This window comes from Delphinapterus leucas, chromosome 9 (genome assembly GCF_059928025.1).
Source record: "Delphinapterus leucas isolate spDelLeu-1000000601 "Yukka" chromosome 9, BTC_Dleu_Yukka2, whole genome shotgun sequence".
In the NCBI taxonomy this organism is placed as follows: Eukaryota; Metazoa; Chordata; class Mammalia; order Artiodactyla; family Monodontidae; genus Delphinapterus; species Delphinapterus leucas.
The window spans coordinates 86,839,835-86,867,371 of NC_143137.1; the positions used below are offsets into that span (position 1 = coordinate 86,839,835).

The 27,537-nt window shown below is 36.5% G+C and overlaps 1 protein-coding gene across 2 annotated transcripts in view; it reads right to left on the reverse strand.

Annotated features, from left to right (window-relative positions):
• Window positions 1-968: 968 nt before the first annotated feature.
• The window catches only part of ORC5 (origin recognition complex subunit 5), a 72,826-nt gene continuing 46,257 nt past the window's right edge, over window positions 969-27,537 (reverse strand). For both annotated transcript variants that reach the window (XM_089917772.1, XM_022554355.2), the window contains 2 exons: window positions 10,269-10,381; window positions 969-1,774 (listed from right to left, as the gene is read on the reverse strand). In XM_089917772.1, coding sequence (XP_089773898.1) covers window positions 1,729-1,774; window positions 10,269-10,381 — 159 coding nt within the window. In that variant the 3' untranslated portion in view covers window positions 969-1,728. The remainder of the gene's footprint in view (window positions 1,775-10,268; window positions 10,382-27,537) is intronic.

The following is a 27,537-nucleotide window of genomic DNA, read 5'->3' on the forward strand; positions in this document are numbered from 1 at the left end:
AATGCTAATATCCACATTAAGCTCTGTTAGTCTTCGTTTAAATAAATTAATCAAGTTAGTTAGTGAGTCATTTAGCAAGCCATTAGTAAGTAAATTACAAAACATAAAGTTCTCATGGCCCAGTCAGAGGCAGGGAAAATCTGGTTACAAGGTGTTTTGCAGGGAAGCCATACGTAGGGCTGGTGGCACAGTGTGGGGCAGTACAAGATAAGCAAGGTGCTGGCCGGGGACAGGTGGCCAGCAGTGAGAAGGCAGGGAGAGTCACATACAGGAAACGTTGCCTCCTTTCTGTCTTCCCCAGTCCCCTATTTGACAATCTCTGTCCCCCCTCATATTCCAGAGCTCTTCCCTCAAAAGGCAGATTGGTCCCAGGCTATCCAAGAAAGCTGCACAGCAGACCTGCCACTTTATAGCAAACTATGAGGGGCTGAAAATCCCCGAAGTGCATTGCTCTTCCTTGAATCAGCTACTCAAACTGCCTTCTACTTGAATGATACACAGATTTCTACGTGCAGTAAGCCTAAGCCTGAATTTGCAATGCACATGGCTTTCCCCTGGTCCTGGCTTCTACAAACATCTGTGGAACACAAAATTTCACCATCTTCCATGGGACAAGAGACACAGGGTGAGGGTGCTCCACGCTATCTTGTGTAGGCAGACAAAAAGGAATTTCATTCCTTCTCCCCCTACTCAGTACCTCTAAATAAATGCAAGTAGACAACCACTCGTTTTCTTTGATCCAGAAAGTGTCAGTCACTACATTAAAAGGCTTCCTATTTGGGGGTGCCTATTGTGAGAATTTTTCTTCAAAAAGAGAATGAAAGAATAAAATGCAACTGAAATTTAAACTAGGCTCCATAATTAAGCACTTTAAAGCTGCTCAAAATAATTTTCAAGCATTTACATGCTAACAGAAAATGTCTTAAAAAATATGAATAGACAAGAAAATCAGACCCAAGGTTCATAACTGATATATAACAGGAAAAAATTTTATTGTGGAACTATTAAAGGCCAATGATTAAAAGAAGGAAAGAAAACCATCATGCATATTAAAAAGCTATGTTGGGTAGTTAATTGCAAAAGTGACCAGATAAACCTCACCTAAGCATACTGCAGTTCTCAAGTAGGCTTAGAGGTGGAAAGCTGCCCCTATATCTGATCAAACTACCTTGCCTTTTGAGAAAATCAGGGTGAAAGATAAGCATATGCAAACTTGGATCTTAAAAAAAAACAAAAAACTTCTACTTATTCTATTTTGCAACTATGATTTTTTAAAGTGGTGGCCTTAGGAAAATCTGCTTTGGCAAGCAACTGCAGAGGCTCCTGTGGAGAGGAAGTGAAAAGACTGGGCTTATATACAAGGGCTGCTGGCACATTCAAAGTGCAGGGGATAGTTCACAGAGTAAAATGTAGTCCTAAGTAAATGGGTTTCGGGCAATTTCAGTGTTAAGATAACATCATTAAGAGTAGAACAGATTGTGCTCAAACCCTGCTGTTTATAATTAACACGTTCCTTCCAAATACTCCAGGGTCCCTGGTAAATAGTCTTCTGCTCACATTCACCCAGACCAATCAGAGTATTTTCATCAGATTCCATGCTGGGCCAGCACCTGTCTGGACAAATCCAATAGAGCCAAAGAACTCCTCTCCCTGGCCAACTGAGTAGTTGGATGAACACAGCTTGGCTTAGTCATTGTCACAGTGTCCATATGGCTTTGAAGCTTGTTTTCACAAGAAATCATACAAGTATTTTATTATGTCAAAGTTCACCGTCCTATAAACAAAAACAGACAGTATGTTAGCATCCTCACCGCCCAGACTGCTCAGCTTCGTATGTATGATTCAGAGAATCACATGCAAAACAGTTCACAACTATTGCTAAACAATCCTAAGATACTGTCAAAAGCATCATGATAGAATTGACATTATTTTTTTAAATGTCACTAGGAACAGAGTTTCTTTAAAAAGTTTTTTTTCCCCAACGCATAAAGTTTGCTTTTCTAAAAAAGGAAACGAAGTTAGAATTATCCAACATTCTGTATTTCAGTTATACTACAGAAAGTTTGGATTTCATCTGAAAGCTATTTGCTTTTTGTCTAATAACCAGAATAAAGTAATTAGAGATGCAGAAGTATTTAAATCTTCTTTGCTTTTGAACATTGTTTATCTTCCAAAACACCTGTTTTATCATTACATAATGCATAGCTCATCTGTCCTCATTTGTAGTTTTCATTCTTTTCAGTCTTTTAACACTGGCTGACCTGTGTATGTATTGTAACTAAATCTGTATGATACAAGAATACGATACAACAAACAGACGATGTGAATGTATATTTTTGTACTCTGATGGCAGGCAGAATAAAATAGCAGGAGACAGAGACATATAATTATTTTCCTTTCTCTAAACTCATTCTTCACTATAAATATTCAGACTTGGAGGTTTATTATTTGAATAAATGGTCAAAATAATTAGATATAATGATCTAGCAATAAGTATAAAATTAAAGCCTTAAAGTATTCAGTTCTACAAAAATAATCATCCATGTGAGAACAGCCTTTAAAGATGCACTAATTGCATGCTCTTATTTATTAAACCATCATCAATTAGTGTTTTTGTCTATCATTTTGTAATACACTTTCTAAAAAAGTTTCTAAGCAAATGACTGACATATCAAATATTTTTAAAAATCTGGAATGGGGAACTATAGATACTGCTTATGAAAACACATTTTAAAATAGCTCAAATGAGATGCTATGGCTATTGTGGTACCTAATGATGGAATGAAGAGTACTTTAATTGTTTCATTACAATAGTGTCTCTTTAAAGAACACTAAAACTTTCCAAATTGCATAAAAACACTGTCAAAACAATTCTGTTATCATTAGCAGTAATAAAACAACTAAATATAGTTACTAAAATAAAAACTTATCCTCAGGCATAAAGACACAAAAGGTATGGTTATTATATCATAAAGCTGTTTATTTTTATGTCCTTTTCTTTCATTCAACTCTAGAGCCCCACCAAATTTACTAGTAACAAGGTACCACTAACAAATCATTTTTTAAAAAATTATGAAAAGATTTTTCATGATTGGTTGAAAAGATCTTTTTTAGAGGATTTTAGAAGGAAACAGACATAGTAGGCTATTTTTAATCATAGGTAAAAAGGAAGGTTGAATTTGTATATCTCTCCAGGCACATTTCCCCACAATGATTTTGGGTCTTAAGGTTATAAACCTAAAGTGACAAGGCAAAGTGAACTTAGTGTTAAGTAAGTTTTATTGTCTTTTGGATTTTTTTCTTTCTTTCTTTCTTTCTTTTTTTGCATTGAGTGGAAAAGAAAAAGTTTAGAAGCTAAGATGAAAACAATTAAAATTCCAACACTATGGGACCAGAAGACATTATGTGATAGACTATTCAAAGCCATATAAAATGATCAATATGAAGCCATAACTACAATATTAAGAGAGGTAAGGAGAAAAGAGAATTGCAACTATGTTGTGATTGCTACAGAGAAATGTTTGTATGATGGACTAGTACTAGAACATAAACAAATGAAAATACTGTGATTTGTTAGTGGTAGGACTCCTCCATCTTATCTAATAATCTATTTAACACTGCAGCATAATTTATGCAATAAATTTTTCTTTTTAGAATGAATGGACTGACTTAAAAATACTAAGCAATTTACACTAAAAACACTTAAACACTTAAAAACACTAAGCATTTAAAGGTTCACTACATTCCATTTCTCTGCTTTGCCACTGGGAAGTACTCAAGTAAACTGAATCATAGTTAAGATTTTTGGACTTCTAAAAAAACTAAATCAATTGTGAAAAGAATATGTAAGATCATTTCTCTAAGAAACATTTACTGCCCAAGATGTATGACTACCTTTCTCTATCATCCTTCCATCCCCCAGTATAAACAGGTGACTTACCCAACTGATCCCCACATATATTATTTTAAGACACAGCAGAATTTGATAGAATAACCACAGGGCAACATCAAAACTTAAACCACACATTCCAAAGATAGTTTTTAAATACTACAGGAGATTCTCTCTCTCATAGAACACAGATAATTATTTTCTAAAGTAAGCATCTAGAAAGAAATAGGATAAACAAAAATAATGTTGGTGGCACTCTGCCTAGGAGTAATTCTTAAACCAGAATTTAGAATACTTTAATACAAGTTAATTACATGGCATATATCTAAGGATTTAATTTTGCCTTTATCCTTTTATTTCACTTTGTTGATGCTTTTACTACATTGAAATACTTTTTTCTCATAGGATACTATTTTATTTCCTTTTACTTTTGTAGGCAGTTTGAGTTTTTTATTTTTAGCTTGGTCCTTCAGACAATTTGCAATCATACAACTTTAAGTTGCAATCTTAAGTTATTTTGTAGTGTCTACCCACTGACTGTGGAGGGAAAAAATTAGAAACTTTAACTACCGTCAACATTAAGAACAACCCAGGGACAATATTTAATACACTTCTTGTCATCTGTCCTCTCCCATACTCTACCTCCATATTCTGTGCTCCTTTCTGGAACCAGCCTCCTAATGCTTCTCTGTCCAAATCTTTCCACTGTTCCTTGGTCAAGAACATTCTCTATGTCCTCTACCTCTTCCATGAATGAATGGTTTTTTTCCTCTTCCAGGCTTAACTGAAAGTTGGCTCCCCCTGAAGGACCAAGCCTCTTCTTCAGATCTTTCCAGTGAGGTTAGACTCTACTGCAGCCCAGGCAGTCCTGGCAGGTGGGCTCGGTGTCCCTGTGCAAAAAGCTCTGCTCCTCTGAGTCTCAGACCATTCCACTAACCACCCTTTATCCCCCTGTCACCACCTCTTAGTCAGCTAATAATGCAGCACCCCGTTCAGTCTTCCTCTCTATTCCAAGATCTACCTCAGCTTTAGTGACTTCACTGCACACTATCCCTCTCTCTTACCTCCAGTGGAGACAACTAGTTTACAAACCTCTCTTCGCTTTCTCCTGATCTACAAATAATTACTGAGTATTATGTGCCAGGCACTGAACTATTAGCCCTCTACTAGCTTTACTTCCTTCCTTCCCTTCCTAGCTTAGACTCCATGGTTTGTCACTTCAAGCATTCATCTGCTAGCATCCAATGAATTCACCTGGCAAAACCCCAATCCTATGTGATTTCAATTACAGCCCTTTGCTGTCCCAGTACCTGGCATATGGAATGCTGTTGGAGAAGATCACAAGTTTCACAGATTGCTGCCACTGTAAATTCAAGGTCAGGGACCTCAACTGGGCCCTCAACACTAGCATCAAGTTGCTTTCCTTGTCAGCACTTTCTCCCATTCCCCACAGCAGCTATTTCAAATATCCATATTCCTCTCAAACTGCTAGTACTTCTGTCCTTAGTCTCAATATTGCCTCCTCCTTTACAGGCAAAATAGAAAACATCAGATCAGACCTTCTTCAACTTCTTGCCACCAAATCTCCCAATTCAGCTCCATCTGAATCCACCTTTTCCTCTTGTTATAATGCAAAGGGATTCCCCTCTCTCATCTAAGCCTATTTCTTTAACTAATATTTCTAAATCCCATGTTCTACACCTTTTCAAGGACTTTGTGCTTTAAATTAATAGCTCTCTTTTGTATCATTAACTCTCCTTCTCTACGAGTTCTTTCCTATCAGCATTTAAATATGCTCAAATCTTTAAAAAATAATTACCTGCTCACAACCCCACAATCTGGTTAGTAGGTAACAATCCTCTCTTCCTCTTTATAGCAAAAATATTCTAGAATGTAGGCACATGAGGATAGGATACAAATCTGTTATACTTCTTGCTATATCCCCAAAGCCTAGCATAGGGATTATAATGGACAACACAATAAATCTTAAGTGAATAAAAAGCATCCTATTTACTGCATCAACTTTCTTATAAATACTACTTCAATGCCCTATAACCTGACTTCTACCTCACTGTATCCCTGAAAGTGTTCTTGATAAAGTTACATATGACTGCTTTACCATTAAATCAGATACACTTGGCCTGATTTCTTGGCAGCAACTGACAATTTTGACCATTACTCCCTTGCCTTAGGTTTTTCTACCTTTCCTGTATAATATACAACTTTTTATATAACTATTTTATCCACTTAAGCTTGTATCATGAGTGTTTTCCTGTGTTTTTATCCTTCAAAATTATGATTTTAAATAACCGCACAGTGGTTTTTTTGTAAGAATATATAATAAATTACTGATCCATTCCCTTACTTTGAATATTTAGGTTGTATCCTGTGATCTAATTGTTCATTCTCTGCCACGGGTGTCTGGAACTAGGGCTACCTACTTCATCTTTGCTAACTATCCTCGGGATCTCTGATCTCCACCAAACCTCAATTTGGAATGAAACTCTGTCTCCTTAGTAGCACCCTTCTTCTTGCCGCCCCCAGAGTCAAGTCCACAATTGTTTCCTTTCATCTGAAGTTTTACTACTAATCATGATTTTTAAAAAACATGCAATACTTTGGACATTTGGCATATATTAAGTTTAAAGTCTTGCGCTGGGTTTGAGTAAGGCAATGACTGACAGTCTCTGCTCTGAGTTTCATGGACTTATACTGTAGGGAGGAAGTTCTAATTACTGAATTAATTACTTACGTAAAATAATGATAAGTCTCAGAAGATAAGGGGACCTGTATAACTGTTTATAGTGTGTGTGTGCAGGCGTGAGCGATGGGAGGTCATTGTATGTTTGAGATGGCTTCTTCAAGGAAGAGACATTTAAACTGAAATCTGAAGGTTATGCAGCAGTTAGCTAGATAAAGGAGAGGAGGAGTTGGGAAGTGCTGCATATGCAATGAATGGTGTTATATGAAGAACTGAAAACAGCCAGAGCGGTTAAAGTGCAAATACCTAGGGGAGAAGAGGTGCGTGGCAGGTATGGCTGGGCATAAAGGCTGGGGCCAGGTCACTGGGGCCTCGCCGGCTATTTTAAACATTCTGTCTTTTATCCTAAGAGTTATGGGAAACTATTGATATTAAAGACTTTTAAGTAGGAAGGTGATATTAAATTTTTATAAGATCATTCTGGCAATAGTGTGGACAACAAATTATAAGGGAATAAGAGTAGACAGAAGACCAATTAGGAAGCTACCAGAGAAGAGATGATGGTGGTCTGGTCTAGAGGGCTAACAGAACAAATGACAAAAGTGAATGAATTTGAGATACAATAGGAGGGACCCAACAGGCTCAAAAGGACTAATGCTTGGATATTGCGAGTGTGGGAGTGAGAAATGTCAAAAATAACTCCCAGGTTTCAGGCCTGTGCAACATGGCAGACTGAAGTGCTAGTCACTGAACCAGGGAACACTGGAGGAAAGCTGCATCACTCCTTTTTTGTTGGCAGGCAGAAGCAGAGGTAGGAATTGCTGAGTTTAGTTTTGTAAATACATTGATATAGGTGGGAAACATCCAATAAAGGTCAAGAATATTAGAAAAAAGGTCTGGCCTTTAAAAACTGGGGAGTAAGATTAGTGCATAGATAGTTGTTGAAGCAGGGGTAAAGCTAAAATTACCTAGGAAAAAATATAATATGAAAAGAAAAAAGAGCCAAGCCTCAAGGACCAGCTACATTTAAAGGTCAGGTGGATAGGATACGCTGGCAAATGAGCTTTAGAAGAAACAGCCAAAGAATAAATATGAAAACCAGAAGACTGGAATCATGGGCTCTAGGGGAAGAGAGTTCTGAGAGACAGAGAGAGAGGTCAACCGTGTTGGGTGCCTGAAAGAACCGAACAGGTAGTCTGAGGACTGCAAAAGGTTCTGGTGAAAGGGAGGAGATGGAATTCAGAGCAGAAGTGGAAGAATCCACCTTAGACAGTAAGAGGATCCCAACCTACTGATAAAGGAAAGACAGAAGATGGGCACCAATGTAGGTAGCTGAAGCAGTTCTCAACTGATAGTCTCGATTTAGCTCTGTGAAACAGTGAATACTGAACAGAGTGAATACAGACATTAGGACTTGTGGTTTGAATAGAGTCAAGAATCTAGGTTGAAAAGAAACCTATGAACCACATGCTCTACTGTTCAGTACATGAGGTGGAACGGCTGGGAGGCTGGTAGAAGATAATCAGTCATAAGGAGAAGAGGAAAATAGAGCCAGATTGCAAGAGTCTCAAAGAAACCCACATTTTCACAAGAAATTGGGGGAAAGTAACAATCTAGAAATGGCAACAAGAAAAAAGGATAGCACTTAAAGAGCATCCAACCCTGAGGGACTGGGGTTTGAGAAAGTAAGAAGCTACCAGTAGAGAATACTCTAGGGAAAGTATCTCCAGGTAAGAATCAGGTTTTCATTAAGGCAGTGACAAAGAATATTAGGGAAAGATAGAAGGATGGGGGAGGGAGGGAAAAAATGGCAGGTTAAATCATCAGAAAAGAAGTGCAAAAACATCACTGGGATGAGAAGGTGGATGAGGGCAGATGTGGAAAGAGGGAGGTGACTATTCTTTGGACACTGCCCATGGAAAGTAAGAAAGAGTAAACACATGTAACAAAGCAAGTTAGAGTTCCCAAGTTCTACGGCAAAATTCCAGGTCTACAATTCCTGCTTCCTTCTGAGGTTGTAAATGGAAGTGCACTTCTCTGGAAGTGTTTAATATCAATGATGCTGTGGATTAAGCAACACACAGTTCAGTTCGGTTCACTGCATATTCATCATATGGGGCACTCACAAACCTGTCCTGTACGTGATTATGATGGGGCAGAACTCAACACATACACAGTCATGACAAAATCCCTGAAGTAAACATTCAGCATTCAAAAGTTATGCCTTTGACAGAGGCTCTTAAGATACAGAGTTTTAAATACCATTATTTAGAAACAGAAAGTTCCTGCTTTATGGTCATGTGGAATGCATTCCAAAAAAGTTTCTGCTCAATTTCCTCAGTGTAAAAGTTTGCCCAGTTTTATCATAACAACACATTTCAAAACCCTCATTTCCAGTTTCAGAGTCTACATGTCATCAAAATGTCTCAATACCTGCTTCACAGTATCACAGAACTTTTAATTCAGTAGAGACTTCGGGGCAGAGGCTGCCAAGCTGTGGACTTCAGAAACTTTAAGAAACTGTAAAATTCATTAGAGGAGATCTGCAAATCCATACCTATGTCAAGCACTGGTTTTAGGCTGAATAATGTTCCATGCCTATATATTATTAATTTTGAAATATACAAAAATACTTCCATGATTAATTTTAAAAGGATTTTAAAATGGAATCATCATATTCAGAAAGGTTGGGAAGACACTGCATTATGGCTTGTCTTGTTCCACCTACCAGGCTACCCACACACTACCTCCTCTACTACGAGTCTTGACAAACTGTTATCCAGTTGCAACCATAATGGCTGGAACATTTTGCCTAACAGCAAGTACACCTCTTCATGAGGAAACTCATTACATTTTTAGATAGCTTTCATTTTGACAGACATACTTTCCTCCCTTGAATTTCTAATGCTCTAGAATTATCGAGAATTAGTTTCATCCATTTTGCACATGACAGCCTCTGAAATACTTGAGGTGGTTACCATATCCTTCCTAAGCCTTTTCTCTCACACCTTGCCCCTCACTCACAGATGTGACATGGTTCCTCATTCTACTACTCTCCTCCTGCCCCCTCAGCATGTACCCATTCATTAATGCCCCCTTTTAAAACTCCAAGCACAGCACAGCATACCACATTTGATCTGCCTATGGCAACACATAGTAGACCTATTATATCCCTTGAACAAGACACCAAGACTTTTAAAACCCTGCAGTCATCTAAAATACTTAGAACTTAAGCCAGGTCTCTTCCATCTTGTTTTAGTACCTATGAGGTTTTTTGGTTTTGTTTTTTTAATTGAGGTAACAATGGTTTTTAACATTATATAAGTTTCACGTGTAATTGTATTTTGACTTCTGTATACACTACAGTACATACTAGGTTTTTGTAGTCAACTGCCCATTAAATCCTACCTACTATGTGACCATTATTCCAGTCTGTTAAGGTCTCTCAGAATCTTGATTTTTTGCCATATAACATGTAAGCTAATTCTCCCAATTTTATGTCATTTGTAAATTTAATGAGAGGGTTCATTCTACAGTGAAACTTATGCATTCTTGGCACTAAAATGACCTTTTCTTAAATGACTAATGACATTACATTAGAAAGAAGATTAATTTTTATATTTAGTATATCATTTACATAATTCAAGACATTTAAGTTAACAATTATTCTACACTTACCTAGCAATAGCTCTGATGAAGTCCAGCGATACTGTGCATTTGTATTTTGGCCCATCAAGCTGATCGTCATGGCCAACCAGGGTTAATAGCTGAAGAGTCACTAAAGAGGTAATCTAAAAATAAAAAAGTATTTTTATGAGAAAATGGTTTAATCAGATTACATGATGCCCTTGTTTCTGAAACATTTTATACTTTGATAAAGATATATAACTGAATTCACAAGGACAGCTGCAAAGAATATGACTACTTTGAAATCTGTATATACAAATTTGTACATATGCTTAAAGTCTTAGTTAAACCAATGATCAACCTTTAAGGACTCCACTAGAGACAAATTTATTTCATTTAATGACACACACATGACTGCTAACCTTTAAAAACTATAAACAAAGGACATTCCTTCTCTCCATAAAAAATTTATGAAGTTTCTATCTCAATAGCTCAGAATAGCAAATCTGTACTCCCTTGAGAATTGAGCAGTTAAAATGTGAAAGTGGGCCTTTTTCAGAGTTGGGTATCTGGTTAGGTAAGAAATACATCCTTCAGACCTGGACTTAGTCTTCTTTTAAAACTGATCACCAACTACGTAGTCAGGAAAACACCAGGTGGATTAATACTGGCAAAAGCAAAAGTGTATCTTGACAGGTCAAAATCAAAATAACTTCACGTGCATAAGGCCAACAAAAGTGTTAAATGCTCTGAAATCCAAGAAGGAAAGCTGACCCAAGAGCTGAAATTCTTTGAGTAGCCCATTCTCTTCTCCCAATTTTTTATTCTCATCTCCTGCAGGCCAACCAAAAAGAGAAGCCAGCTATGGCAAGAAGATCTGGAGACTTGGTGACCTGTAACTGCCTGTGGCAATATAAGGGATAAGAGTTACAGTATCCGTAATACCTAATCATGTGTCTTAGGAATAAAAAAATGCTCACTTAACTTGAGATCAATACCTTGAGATGCAGTAAACATTCTGAGTAATAAAAACAGTAATAGTAGTAGTGATTTGCTTCGTACCAAGTACCTATACACAGCATCTCATTTATTCCTCTTGACCCTACAAGGTGGACACTATCATACTCATTTTATAAACGAGCCTTAGAGACGTTAAGTAACTTTCCTCAGATCCCAGAACTGGAGGTGGCTTAACAAGAATTCAAACCTAGAGTCCTTGCTCACCGTATTATGCTGCAAAGACTCCACTATGTTTCCCATTACAATTTTTAAATTTTATTATTTTTATTATTTTGGCTGCGCCACGCAGCTTGCAAGATCTGTTGCCTGACCAGGGATCGAACCCGGGCACGGCAGTGAAAGCACCAAATCCTAACCACTAGGCCGCCAGGGAACTCCCTCCCATTACAATTTCACAGGGAAAACTGTTATGCAGTGTTCAGTCAGCTGTCATTACTTTATAAACAATTTTTTAAAATGAACACATGGATAGATTACCACAGTATTTTATGTATATAAAATACTACATTTAGCAAATATAAAACATTTTTTCAATTAGAAAAGCATTTTGTATCAATAGATCGAAATATGAAGCTCTGCATTCAAAAGGCTAAGACTTTAATTTCTAATATTACAAATTACATTTTTGTCTTTTAAGACAAAAATGTCTTGAAACTTTTTTTTAAGTAAATTTATTTATTTTTTGCTGCACTGGGTCTTTGTTCCTGTGTACAGGCTTTCTCTAGTTGCTGCGAGCGGGGGCTACTCTTCATTGCGATGAGCAGGCTTCTCATTGCAGTGGCTTCTCTTGTTGCGGAGCACGGGCTCTAGGCATGCGGGCTTCCGTAGTCATGGTTCGTGTGCTCTAGAGCAAAGGCTCAGTAGTTGTGGTGCGGTTGCTCCGCGGCATGTGGGATCTTCTCGGACCACGGCTTGAACCAACGTCCCCTGCACTGGCAGGCGGATTCTTAACAACTGCGCCACCAGGGAAGTCCCGAAACACTTTTTATAGATGTTCTATGTGTTGAAAGAACATGTATTTTGAAGCTTAACGTTACACTCTCCATTCTACATATATTTATTAGATCAAGCTTGTTTGTGTTGCTGAAATCTTATAAACATTTTTTATCTACTTGAGAGAGGTACTAAAATTCTCCCCTTATAAGAAGTTTGTCTTTTTCTCTTTATAATTGTTAGTTTTTGCTTTATATTTTTGAATCTATGTTATTTGATGCATAAATTTAAAATTATGTTTTGCTGACAAATTAAATCTTTTCATTATTATCTAATGGTCCTTTTTTTTCAAAAGTAATGAATTTGCCTTAAAGTGTGTTTTTTTCTAGTATTAATATACCTATATCAGCATTCTTTTAGGTGCTTATCTTTTTTCCTATGTACTTTTCATCATTTTACTTTCAGGTTTTGTATTTTCTTAACTTTAGATAGTGCTCACATAAACAACATGTATGTGATTTTCTTTTTATAGTCAGTCTAACAACAGTCCTTTTGGCTGGACTACATACTCCATTTGCTTTCACTGTAAAGATATTCTAAAATTTTATTTCTACCATTATGTCAAGCTTTCTATTTCTCCTTCTATGTGTCTTATTCCTTTCTTTTTTTTTTTTTTTTTTTTGCGGTATGCGGGCCTCTCACTATTTTGGCCTCTCCCGTTGTGGAGCACAGGCTCCGGACGCGCAGGCTCAGCGGCCATGGCTCACAGACCCAGCCGCTCCGCGGCGTGTGGGATCTTCCCAGACCGGGGCACGAACCCGTGTCCCCTGCATCGGCAGGCGGACTCTCAACCACTGTGCCACCAGAGAAGCCCTCCTTTGCCTTTTATTGAACTGAATTATAATATTTTGAGGACTTCCCTGGTGGTCCAGTGGTTAAGACTCTGTACTTCCAACGCAAGGGGTGTGGGTTTGATCCCGGGTGGGGGAACTAATGTCACACATGCCGTGGGGTGCAGCCAAAAAAAAAATTAATCCCCACTGAGATGTAGACATTCGAGAAAACACTTGAAAAAGATAGAAAAAAGGTATGAATTATAATATTTTTTCATTCTATTGTTTTACTCTATTACCTTGGAAATAGTTTTATACTCTAATTTCCATTTTAATTTTTTTCTTTGGCCCCCAAGCTATTTTAGAATTCTTCTTTAATTTTCAACTCATAAAGTTCCTCTAGTATTTTTTTGATTTTTTTTTAAGGGGGGGATATCACAGAATATGGTCTGTATACTACCAATCCTTTGAAATTTGATGAGAAAGCTGGATTCTTCAGGGGGAAAGAAGAGGGCACAGGGACATGAATGCCACTGTGGCAAAGAGTGAAACTGACAACAGTGGTCACTCTGCCTGTCCTGCCTGCCAAGCCCCTTCCCTCTTTGTCCCAAGAATGTCTTCAGCTGATGGCAAATGAGTGAAAAACATGCCCACAAAATGGGATGACCCATCATAGGCAAACAAGGTGGAGTGAGACAAGAGTTATCTCTTACTTATACACATACTTATATCCTATCCTCCATTTTGTCTCTTGGACTGCAAAGCCTAAAATATTGACTATGTGGGCCTTTTACTGAAAAAGTCTGCCAACCTCAGCATTAAAAAAATTGCTAGATTCAGATAATTAATTTAACCAATGTAGAAATCGAGATGTTCAGTGAGTTGTCCAAAGTGATAATGACTAGATAATGACAGAAACTTACTTGACTAGGATTTAGGTCTCCTAACTACAATTCCAAAACTTATGAAAAGCATGACTAAAATGCGATCATAGCTGAGAGCTAACTTCTAATAAGTTGTATTATAATCTTGCCTGAATAAAGAATGTGTTAAAAGAATGAGCATGATCTGTAAAAAAGGGAGTGTTCAAGAGAACAGACCTGTCAGTGTGCCTCCAGCCAACAGGACCAAGGGATCCTTACCCATTAACTTGGAAATCTGGTATGTGCTGTAAGTACTGTGGAGGTGTAGTTGTCCAGCTGTCATTCTGTTAATGATTTTCTTAGTAATGTTTTATATACACATATGAGTCAAGTTGATGAAAAGGTAAAAACATGTCAAGTTACTCAGCATTTTTATAAATGTGCTCCCATTTACCTAGTTTAGGAGTTAAGTTAAATGAAACAGAAAATTAAGTTAGCTGTTAAAAATTTGTGAAATAGGGCTTCCCTGGTGGTGCAGTGGTTGAGAGTCCGCCTGCCGATGCGGGAACGCCGGTTCGTGTCTCGGTCAGGGAGGATCCCACGTGCCGCGGAGCGACTGGGCCCGTGGGCCGTGGGCACTGGGCCTGCGCGTCCGGAGCCTGTGCTCTGCGGCGGGAGGGGCCGCAGTGGTGGCAGGCCCGCGTACCGCAAAAAAAAAAAAGAAAAATGTCTGAAATAGTATTGTGCTCATTAAATGAGGTCATCTGTAAAGCAACTTAACACACAGTGCCTGTAACACAGTTAGTATAATAATATGAGCTACTATTTATATTATTACCATGTATTAGCACTATTTTTTAATTTCAAATTTAATGAATAGGTTTCTTTTCTAACAGCCCATTAATTTACTGAAAACTCAGTATATTTTATCTGAAAACAGTTTCACATATATATATATCCTATAGCTTTCTGAATAATGAGCCATGCTTGTTTAGAAAATAAAAAATAAGACTATCTGCAGATTTAACATATCTTTATGAGATTTATAAATATTGACAACAAACTATTGGTTACCTGTGGGGGGAGAGAGAAGAGGGGAGGGACGAGAGTAGGGAATTAAAAGGTAAAAACTACTATGTATAAAATAAATAAAAAATAAACTACAGGATATATTCTACAGCACAAGGAATATAGCCAATATTTTATAATAAATTTAAATGGAGTATAACACCCCAAAATATTAAATCACCATGTTCTACACCTGAAACTAACATAATATTATAAACCAACTATATTTTAATTAAAAAAATACTTCTGAACAGGTCAAGAAAAGTAATGTGCACATATATAAATTACTTTGGAGAAACACTCAATGTGTCAATTTCACCAGGAAATGATGTAGATTAAAAAAATGAGTTGACCAATAAAACCTGTATGAAAAATATAACAAATTAAAAGTTATATGGCAGATTAGACCCAGATGTAGAGAAAATTAAGGAATATGAGGATAGTTCTGAAGAAATGATACAGAATGCAAACTAAAGAGGTTAAAAGAGAAAATATGAAAGAGGTTAAAAAATAGAAAAGACAAAGTGAGAAGATCTAACATATTCCTAATCAAAGATCAAGAAGGAAAAGAGAGATGCAAAGAAAAGGGCAGAAGTAATATCTGAAAAGACAATGGATGAAAATTCATTCAAAAAGATAAAAAACACCAAATCACAGAATTAAAGGACCAAATAAATATAAACAAGGAGAAATCAAAAGAAATCCATACCTAGACACATCATAGTGAAAGTACAGAACACCAAAGATAAAAAGTTCTTAAAAGTAGCTAGAAAAGGAAAAACAGATTATCTTCACAGGAATGGCAACTGGACTGACAGCTGTTTTAAGAACAACGATGACAGATGATAATTGAGAAGCTAATTAAAAAAAAAAAATGGTGCCAGGTACCACAACAGTAACAGAATTTGCTGTTTTCTCAGGTTTTGTCTTTTTTTTTTAATGGAGTGTGCTGGATGTCTAATTTTGTTCAGATGCCTGCAGAACCTGGAAAAGCTGTTGCTGCTATTGATGCATAACATACTGCTATTGGTCTTTTTATATAAATAAATAAATCTGTCTACATATATATATAATTTGAATTTCTGGAAACTTTAGCTGTGCTGTCAACTTTGGAGAAGTATCCCAGTTGTACTGTGTTGGGTTGGCATTGTACAGAAATCAACAGCCATACTGGTCTAGAAATGTTAAACATAATTTTTTCCATTTGTACAGGGGTAATGCACTGTATTAAATATGTAAGGTCTTATCTACATCGGTTTGATTACAGAAACTAATAAAGTATTCTCTAAAAAAACCAAACAAAAAAAGAACAACGATGAAAGACATAAAATAGTGGTGTATTTTCAACATACTGAAGAAAGTGACTGTTAACTCAGAACCGTATGGCCAGAAAAAACAATCGTTTAAGACTGAGAATGAAATAAAAGGCATATTTCCAAACTAAGAACAACCAAAGGTTTGCTATCAAAAGATCCCTATTCACTCAAATTCCTAAAATCACCTCCAGGTGAAAAGTAAAGGAATCCAAGTTGGAAGGTCTGAAGTGCAAGAAGGAATGAAGAACAAAGAAACTGGTAAATGTGATGGTAAATCTAGATTAATTTGCCTGTTTAGGTGATAACAATACTATATTATGGGTTTAAAAATAGGATTAAAGTGCACAATACCAGTAATACATAAATTGGGAGTGGACAAAATGAAGTTAAAATGTCCAAGGTCCTATGGTATCTGAGAGAATAAAAGTACTCACTAAATTTTGACTTTGATAAGTATGAATGTTATAATAGTTATAGTAACAACTAAGAGAATAGAAACAAGTGTATGTACTTCTAAATTAGAAGGGGAAACCTGAAGTAGAAAAATCCAAAAGAAAGTAAGAAGAAACAAAAATAGGTAAGACAAATATAAAGTATAAAACAAGATAATAGATATAAACAAAATTACATTAGTAATTATATTAAAAGTTAACTAACTTTTGCAAATAAAAGGCAAAGATTAAGCGACTGAAAAAATAAATCCAACTATATACTGTTTAGGAGAGATACATCTAAAACAGAAGAATATGGGAAGGTTAAAGTCAAAGGACAAAATGAGATACATGACGCAAACTAAAGAGAAAGAAAAATGATGAAGGTGTCTTCACGCAGACAAAAGAGAATTAAAAAGAGATTTAAAGAAGGGCTCACTTAGTAATGACAGAATGGAGGCCCTGAGCTCCTATCTCTCATAAGCTGAGTGGCTTGAGGCCTTTACTATGAAGGGATGAGACACAGAACAGGATGAATAGCCAAGGAATAATGGAATCTTTGGGGGAAACTGAGTACTGCTGCAAGTCAGGACAAACTCATTTTCCTTCCCAGTTTAGAAACAGGTAGGGATCATGATGAGAAAGTAGGTCTGAAAGTTTAATGAATGGGAGGCTACATAGAAAAGAGGTGACATCGTCTCCTATGACAAAATATACTCATTAACTTCATTCCTTTCTATCTTTCTACCAGGAATTCATTTGCTAAAGTAGGTTAGTAATAGACATTTGAAACTCACAGATTAATCTCCCTTTATTATTAAAAATAGATTTCTTTAGTAGTTCTTTTTCTTTTAATATAGAAGACATTACTTACATTTTACTTTCCCACTGGCATTTCCTTATACTATTTCTTATAACTTCTACTTTCCTGTGATTCAAATACTCTCACATATTTAATTCAATTCTTTAATCCAAACTGTATGCTATATTTACTCTTCTTCCATTTTCTTCATAAACACAAAACCGTTAATCTAGTTAAGTTAGAATTTCAAGAATATTTTCAGATATCTGTCTTATTACTTTTACCGTATTAGTTACAGCAAATTACCAAAGGCAATTAAGTTGAAACAGACAGTCCCTTGAATCACTTTCAGTTCTACCAAGATTCCATGATAAATGAATCACATAAATTACACAAAGGATATAGTACCACTTTAAGATGTAGCAGTCAAAAAGCATTCCCAAAATATTAGTAAGATGACTGCTCAATTTGTTGGGGGGTGGGAGGGTAGGGTCTGATTTAGGAGAAGCTTATACACAAAAAATCTAAACCAAAGTGAAAACAATTAAATTGTAATGTTATTTTTCACATTAAAAAACACTAATTTCAGAGATTTTTTTTTTTTTTTTTTTTTTGCGGTATGTGGGCCTCTCACTGTTGTGGCCTCTCCCGTTGCGGAGCACAGGCTCCGGATGCGCAGGCCCAACGGCCATGGCTCACGGGCCCAGCCGCTCCGTGGCACGCGGGATCCTCCCAGACCGGGGCACGAACCCGAGTCCCCCAGATCGGCAGGCGGACTCCCAACCACTGCGCCACCAGGGAAGCCCTCAGAGATCTTTTACTCCTTGAACTTACCGTATGAACAAAACTAACATACAAATACATAATTTAGGAGAATGTTACATAAAGCAGTGTACAAATACCAACAACTTAAAAGTACTTTGCCAGTTTATGAAAATAATGCGGAGTAAAACTGAAAAAATCAAATACAAAGATTAACTTATGGGTTCAACATTTTGAATCTCAAACATATTAATTTATGCCTAGATGAAAAATTCTGGAAAAAATATATGAAACTTTTGGAAAATTATTTCTATATATGTATAAGTACCAGAATACCCACCTTCCTCTCCATTATTGAATCCTTAAAATTATCTAATTTTTATTTCCCACTGCAGAGCCATGAAACTCTTGAGGACTTGGTCTAGGTACTGTGCATTCAAAGATGAATAGCATCATGGAAAATACTGATTTACTTCCTTGCCCAACGTTAAATGTTCACGACAAAATGATGAGGTCACATCTGCAGGCTGGCATTAATGTCTAAATATTTTGATATGGTCAGTAGGATTATGGCAAAGTCTGTAGACAGTAAGGGTACTCAGGACCAGACTCAGTTTTGTATGTGAGTGTGTGCAAACATAAGATAGAGGTGGAATCAGAGTCTTTCTCATCTGCTGCAGCAGCCAAGGATTTAGTAACAAAAACGACACACAAGAGTCACTACTGTTGTTAAGACCCCAAATGAAGGAAGCGATTTAGTTCCAGCAAATAAGAATTAACTGGAATATTTTGCAGGCTATAAAATTGATGTCTTAGAAAGATTTAATCTTTGTTGGGGCAAAGCTCTCTAAATAATGGCAAAATATATTTGAATATTTTGAAATCTTCTTTAGCACTGACCAATTGACAGAAAGCTTTTCATCCAACTGAGCTAAAATAACCCTAAAACATATTTCATAAACAAATACTAACAACAAGCCTAGCCAGAAGAAAATATATCAAAAAAAAATACAGGAGGACTTCTGGTCCAGATAACATGGCACAGATTCATATTTACGGTTCTTCCCTGCTAAGTGCAACTATAAACCCTGGAAATAACCTAAATAGCAACCAAAGGACTCTGAAAGGTGGAAAGAGGAAGGCAGACTGCTTAAGGACCCAGGAATGGAGGAATAATGTAGAGGCAGGAAGTCTGAAGAATCCCCACCCAACAGCACAAGGTGACCCAGGCTCAGCATCTCCTGACACCCAATCCAGAATAGAAAGCTACCCAGGTAGGTTTATTTCTCTCCTGGACTAAACAGGAGTCCTGCCCAAAGGCTGGCAGTTGTACGTTGTGTATCTGGCAAAACTATCCCTCGTGAATGAAGTGGAAATAAAGACATTCTCAAATAAGGGAAAACTAAAGAATCTGTCACTAGGAGACCTACCTTTGAAGCATGGCTAAATGGAGTTCTTTAAACAAAAGGGAAATAATAAAAGAAGGCACCTTAAACATCAAGACAGAATAAAGAACAACGGAAAGAGCAGAAGTATGGATAAAGTAGACTATCGCCTCATGAGTTTTCTAAATCATCTTTGATTAAAAACTGACACCATCTGATAATCAAGACAATGATATTTAAAAAGTGGGAAAGTTAAAATAACCTAAATGTAAGTAAGGTTATCGTATTTCATTGGAAGTAGTAAAACATTGATACCACTTACAGAACTAAACATGCAATTACCGTATTACCCAGAAATTGCACCCTTTGGGCATGTTCACACAAAAACCTGTATATGAACATTCATAGTAGTTTTATTTGTGATAGCCAAAAACTGCAAAGAACCCAGATACCCTTCAATGGGTGAATGGTTAAACAAACTGTATATTCCATATCATGGAATACAACTCAGCAGTAAAAAAGAATGAACTATTGGTACATGCAACAATTTGGATGACTCTCAAAGGAATTAATTACGGTGAGTGAAAAAAAAGCCAATCTCAAATGTTACATACTGTATGATTCCATTTATACAAACTCTTGAAATGACAAAAATTTTAGAGGTGATTAGTGGTTGCCAGGGATTAGGGGAACAGGCAAGAGAGAGGTGGGTGTCATTATAAAAGGAGGGGTCCTTGTGATGGTAGAACTGATATATCGACTGTGGAGAGAGATACACAGACCTACACACAGAATAAAATTTCAAATAACCAAACATGCAGACATACACAAAAATGAATACGTGTAGAAGTGGAAAATTTGATTAAGATCAGTAGATCGCATCAATGGCCATTTCCTGGCTGTGAAACTGGGTGAAGGGCATGCAGCAAGAAAGAGCTCTTATTATTTCTTTCAACTGCACATGCATCTACAGCAACTCAAAAAACTTTCTTAATTAAAAAATAACACTGCTAAAATACACAAAATATAGAGGGCTTTGAGAAAGACCTTATCAACTGCCAGAAGGCATTTTATCTCAAAATATTTAAGGACCTATGAAGTAGATACTTAAACCTACTCATAGAAATAAAAACATTTTTTGACCTTTATTTACAGGGATTTTAAAGAAACTATTTGATAAAATATTGCTCAAAGTGGGCAAGTTTGAGAATATTATTTCAATATTGATAGGTCACTGGGGTGAGGCTATATGGGTTTTTTAAAGTTCACAGATTACAGATTTTCCCACTGAAAGCCAGATAATTAGTTGTGACTTGTGGTTCAGCCACAAGGAGGATTTGTAGCTGCTGGTTTCATGCTGTGAGCCCATAAAAATACCACAATGTTGCTCCAAACCTGTGGCTAGTACAACTTATCACCTCCTCTAAAGCACAGAAGGATTATAGCAAAACTGCTGTTATATAAATCCCAACCTCAGTGTTCTACATTTCCCCAAATTCTACCTTTTATTTCTATTTTTTTCAATGGTGAAAGTTTTGTTTTTGTTTGGAGGCTACAGCAACCAAATGCACTTCAAAACTTATTAAATACTAAAGTGTTCCACTATAAAAATTATTATGAAATAAAATTAGGAGCTAGCCCATCAGGACTGGAATCCTTGGAGATCAATGCCTCATTTCACAGATGAGAAAACAGACATCATAAAAGGATGACTGGCATTATCAGCCCCTAGTCAGTCACCCCTAACAAATTAATATGTTGGACATGTTAGCAGATGTTTCCAATTATTAATCCAAAAGTCCCAATGAAAAAGAATATAACATATATACCATGCAAGAGGTTTACTAGAAAGCATTTTAGAGTCGTGACACACTTTAAGTACTTAATCCTAAGAATATTTAACATATTAAAAATGCTTAGCCAAAATAATGCTTCATTTTGGGTGCTCATGAATATTAGAAGGTGGTCTGCCAAGACTATGACTACTGTAGTAAAGATCCCAGTCAGTGCTTTTATCTTTTCTTCTACTGCTCTTCAAAGTTCCTGAGAATGACACATATGTAACTGGCATTCACTCCTGAATGGTCAGTTCTACTGAATATCAGTGACCATGGGTAATTAGTAGTATAGGGAGTGGAACTTGTTGAGTCCAGGTTCTATAGATTAGATATAGACATCGACAGATCTGTATCTACAGGCTATAGATACAGGTGTTGTACTAGGCACTTTATTTTATTTTATTTTATTTTTTTAACATCTTTATTGGAGTATAATTGCTTTACAATGTGTACTAGGCACTTTGATTCCTTCAGTCCTCACAACAGCACAGCCATGAGTTAAGCTCTTTTTCGAGAAAAGGAAACATCTTCAGAGAGGTTAGTAAATATTCAAGATCACTGAGCTAATAATGGTAAGAGTTACACTGGATTTGAATACCATCTAATTCAAAGCTTATACTCCTTACACTACCCCAAAGGGAGATGCAGAATATAGGGAAGAGATCATCTTATTGAGACAGACTACGGAAAGCATTACAGAAGAAGGCACCAATAAGGAAAAGTGAGTAAAAAGACAACTCTGAAAGCATTTCACAATGAAAGGGGATACTGTGAGTCTGCTGGAGGTTAGAAACCCAGCAGCAAAGGCACTGCAGATAAAACAGAAGAAAAAACTTAAATGAAATTGTAGCAAAAAGGATAAAGAAGTATCTCAACAAAGGCAAGTGTCCTGCCCCAGGGATACAGGTAATAAATAGCCTTAAGAATTAACAATCAACAATCCTGTGAACAAAATTATCAGATATGAGAGGTTTGATATTACCAAAGTAATATTAATGTGGAATTTATTAACCTTATGACATTTAAACTTTTCATAAATCAAACTGCATATTATAGTAGACATAAAATTACTGTTTTTAAGGTTTAATTTTTAAAAGATAAATTAAGGTGGAGGAAAAAGCACAATTTCTTAAAATCTGAAATTATTAGACAACACTGAAAATGGTATCCCAAAGCAAAACTTCCTATACATTTGTGGATTAAAGATAATTTACCAAAAAAATTCATGACTATAAATCATACAAAATATATAATAGTTGAATAAATTAAAAGTTAGCATACACATTAAAAATGTTAAAGCAAAGATATGAAAAGGTCTTTCCTGAAACACTGGAATAATTGTCAAGAAATACCATTTTAATTACCTAAGTAAATTTAAATTTCTGTGGGGAAATTATTACTCCTCTTCCTGGTTTCTATTACCTGTGAAGACATATTCCTTTGCCAATAATTTTCAGACTTTAGGGAAGTATACACTGTTTTCCACAGCTGTTTTTGTTGTCTATTGTATCAAGCTCAAATTCAAATGAATGAAATTCAACTGACAAAAAATTAGCCTAGAAAATGGGTTTTTTTTTTTCAAAGTGAGGGTTTAGATTTTGTGCTAGGAAATACAGAATAAAGTTTAAAAAGAAAGTTGTACAAAAAGTCAGTCTCTTTACCTCTAAGTTTTAGCCATGTTTCCATTGATGTTTCTCCTCAAAATATAAATTCTGGTTTTTACTCCTTGGTTTAAAATCAACAAACAAAATTAAAAATCTAAAGCATCTTACTATCAAAGAGAATAGTATTTCCGTAGTCTTTATACACACACACACACACACACACATAAACATATAAATGTAACATATTGACACTAATTAAAGGATTTTATTTTACTTTAGCTTAAAATAATCAGTCTACCTAATTCAAAAGCCAAAATATTTATTTTTTTCTAGCACCTATGTCATGACTGAGGCATTCACAAAGAAAAATAAAAGCTAAAAACCTCCTTAAACATAAAATGTTTTAAAATTTACATCTTTAATGGGGTTCTACAATATTTGCTTAGTTAATCTTTGCTCTGTGTACTATTATGTTCTTTGTTCTCATCCATCCAGGGGATGAGCTGATTATTTATGTCTTAACAATAGGAGTTCATGTACCACAGGGAGGATTTTTTTTCTTAATCCGAGAGGCAGTCACTAACAAGCTTCAGCTGGAAGTGCTTGATGTTAAAACAGTGTGAACCTGTTCCTGGGCTAATAAACTATGTTCTTTCTGCCAACAAAAGGAAATCAATTTACAACTGTAATTAAATTTTAACATGCTCATTATTTTTATACTTTCATAGGTTAGTATATATGTCAACTGATTTGTGAAATATCCTATCCTGCTTGTTTTGGAAGAGCTTTACAATCTGAAACATTAAATTATTTAAATAAAAAAAATGTCAGTGTATGAGGTCCACCCAACCCAACAAGCAACACATTTGATCTGATTTCAGGCAATGTGATAATTCATGAACATATAGCATATATCAAGAAGAGTTCAACCGACATTTTTATGCATACAAAGGAGAGGTGGTGAGTGCAGCAACGGAAGGGAGGGAAATACTCTCTTTTATTTTAACTTATTTTAAAGTAATTCAACTTAAAAAAAATCATCACAGTGGGGCTTCCCCAGTGGTGCACTGGTTAAGAAACCACCTGCCAATGCAGGGGACACAGTTCAAGCCCTGGTCTGAGAAGATCCCACATGCCATGGAGCAACTAAGCCCGTGAGCCACAACTACTGAGCCCGCATGCCACAACTACTGAAGCCCATGCACCTAGAGCCATGCTCTGCAACGAAAAGCCACCACAATGTGAAACCCGCGCACCGCAACGAAGAGTAGACCCCGCTCGCCACAACTAGAGAAAGCCTGCGTGCAGCAACGAAGACCTAATGCAGCCAAAAATAAATAAGTAAATAAATTTATTTTAAAAAAGCATCACCGTGAATTTGTATTAAAAAAAAAAAGAGCAGGGAACGGACTGTTACTCTTCAAAACACTCAGATAAACAAAAAGTGATATGAATGTTTATACCTAGAGGAACTAAAGATAGCACCTCTAATCTCTGGAACTTTTTAGCATACAGATGACTGCAGATCTTTAGTATCCAGGAAGACCTTAACTTCATGCCTAGAAGAATGGGAAGTCATTCATTCAATGAGTGAATCCCATGTTCAAAGCACAGTGCAAGAGACACAAAAATGAAGACAAAGTCTGTGCCCTCAAAGAATTCAGGGTATCAGGTGAGACAAACATATAATACAATGGCAATAATACAATATGAGTGCTATACTAGTGATATGGATAAATCCAATTACCTGACTTTAGAAAAGGTAATGACTAATAGGAAGGGAGGCAAAATGTGAATTCACTGAGAAATGGCATTTGGGGGGTGGACCACGAAACGTAAAAGAGAGTTCAACAGTGGGGAGGACGGCACATGTAACAACACAACAAGGAAAACGGGTGTGCTTTCAGCGAGGAAAGCACCTTACTGTGAATGGTGTACAAGATGAATAAAGACAGTGGCAGAAAATAGTGCTAGTCTCTGAAGGGCCTCACAAGAAATGCTATGAAATGTAGACTTGCTTCTGTAGATAACGCAACTCACAAAAAAAGCATAAGCAGAAAAATAAAACCGTATTTATTTTTTAAGATTTTTGCTGATGACTGTATGCAAAATGAATTTGAAGATGTCAGTGTCAGAGAGACCAGTTAGGACAGTGTTGCAATGGTCTAACTAAGAAGTAATGAAGCTGTGGATTTAAGGCGATGGCAGTGGAGGTGGGAAGATAGGAATAAGTTTGAGACATTTGTGTTTAGGAAGAAAAACAGACTGGGCTTGCTGAACAACTAAGTGAAGGGAAAACAAAAGAGGGTTCAGAGACAATTTTCCCATTTAACTAAACTAAAAACTAGAAACTGTATTATCTTTGTTTTTCTAGTACCTAACATTGTGCACGCCACGAAGTATGTGCTTAGTAAAGGATGAACAAGTAAATGACAAGTTTTGAAACTTAGGTAAGGCTGAAAAAAATCACAGGAAAAGGTTTAGGGAATACTTTGGTTTTGGATATATCAGGTGTTGATAAACATGGCACATTCAGGTCTGATTGTTCTGTTGGCAATCTGGGTCCAGAGACAGAGAAAAAGGACTAGAAATACAGAATTCAAAAGTTATCAGCAAAGGATTTCCCTGGTGGTCCAGTGGTTAAGAATTGGTCTTGCAATGCAGGGAAAGCCGGTTCGATCCCTGGTCGAGGAACTAAGATCCCACATGCCCACGCACCGCAACTACTGAGCCCGCATGCTCTGGAGCCAGTGTGCCACAACTAGAGAGAAGCCCACACACCGCAACAAAGAGCCTGGGTACCGCAACGAAAGATTCTGTGTGCCGCAACTAAGACCCAACACGACCAAAAAAATAAATCAGTAAATAAATATTAAAAAGAAAAAGTTATCAGCATACACATAGCATTTGAAGCCAAGGGAATACATAAGACACTCCCAGATAAACCTAGCTCCCCTTCTTATTCCTAATTATTGGAAATTCAGCTCTCCACCACTATTCAGTGGCCAAGGTGAGAGAACACCTTAGGTTCCAGAGGTGACTTGGGAACAAGGACCTTAATTTCTCATCTAGGGGAAAGGACAAGGACTTGGTGTAGCACCAGCTCACGAAAAATGTCTACTATGGGCAGATGAGGCCAATATCCTCCAAAGGACTCAGATTAGTTGTGAGCTGACAAGGAATCAGGACAATTTCTCATTGGAAACCCCCTTAAGCATCAACATGTCTTTTAATCAACTTTTTACAGAGTATTTTAAAATGTAGCACACATTTCCATAATGTAGATTTTTTCCAAATCATTTAACTCCTAAATTGTTCTTATCAAAACTCCTATCCTCATTAAAACAATCCAGTCATAAAGCTCTAAGGTATGCATTTGCCTATATAGTCTCTGTACTAACAGATTTACTTGGATAGTCATGTATAAGCACATACCCATATAAACATTTTTGTGCGTGCTTTCAGCAAAATATTTGCAAAGTCAAATAAAATTTATTGGTGTTCAGTATTTTTCCCCAAAAACTGTGAATAAAGGGTATACATTTGGTATATTTATTAGAAAAGTAGTCATAAAATATTGCCTACAAAAGGTTCCAAGATATTATTTTATTCAACAGTTGAAAGCATAATTTATGCAGTATATCTACCCCTTAGGCAGTATTTTACATGTCACCCTTAAGCAATGGTTCCATTTCTCTAGAGTTCAGTAAACATGCCTACGGCTGGGCTAATACATTCACAAAGGCAAAGTGGTTACACTGAAGAAATTTAACACCAGATTTAGGGAAGACAGGAGAAAGGTAGGGGTAAACACTGTCCTTTTACAAATGAAAATGAGAAAGATTTTATCCCTGGGCAACAGAGTAAAATATAGTTGTGCTTTTTATTACCCTTGGTTATACTTAGTATTCCTTACAACAATAGTGCAGCTGGTGAAAATCTTAGTTCAACTTTACTCTTTCCAAATATGAAGCACGACAAAACGGATTTTAAAAAGTCTCCTGAAATAGACACCTACTACAGAGTGGTCTGAGAGGCAGAATGGTAATACATCCACACCAAGGGTAGTAGGAGATTTCAGAATCTAATTTACTGCACCAGTGGAGACAGAGCATCACGATGGTAAGGTTCTTCCCTGCTAGAGAAGAGCCCGCCTCTATCAAACAGCACCCCTGCTGACCTATTCATCAGCAAAGTAGGCATTAAGTAAGGCTCTTGCACTATCTATGGAATGGAATGCCTCACAATTTCAGATGTCGTTAAGAAAAAACATAGTACGATTATTAGAAAATGTTAGCATTTCGGATATTTCCTGTGATTTACATAATTTACCTTAATGGCATCAAGCATTTCAGTTGTATATTATAGAGACATTGGAATGCTGCTACAAGTCAAATGAAACACAGAAAAATTGCAAAAGAAGAACTTTTCACATTTTCTAATACTCTGGTAACCAGGGAATTTG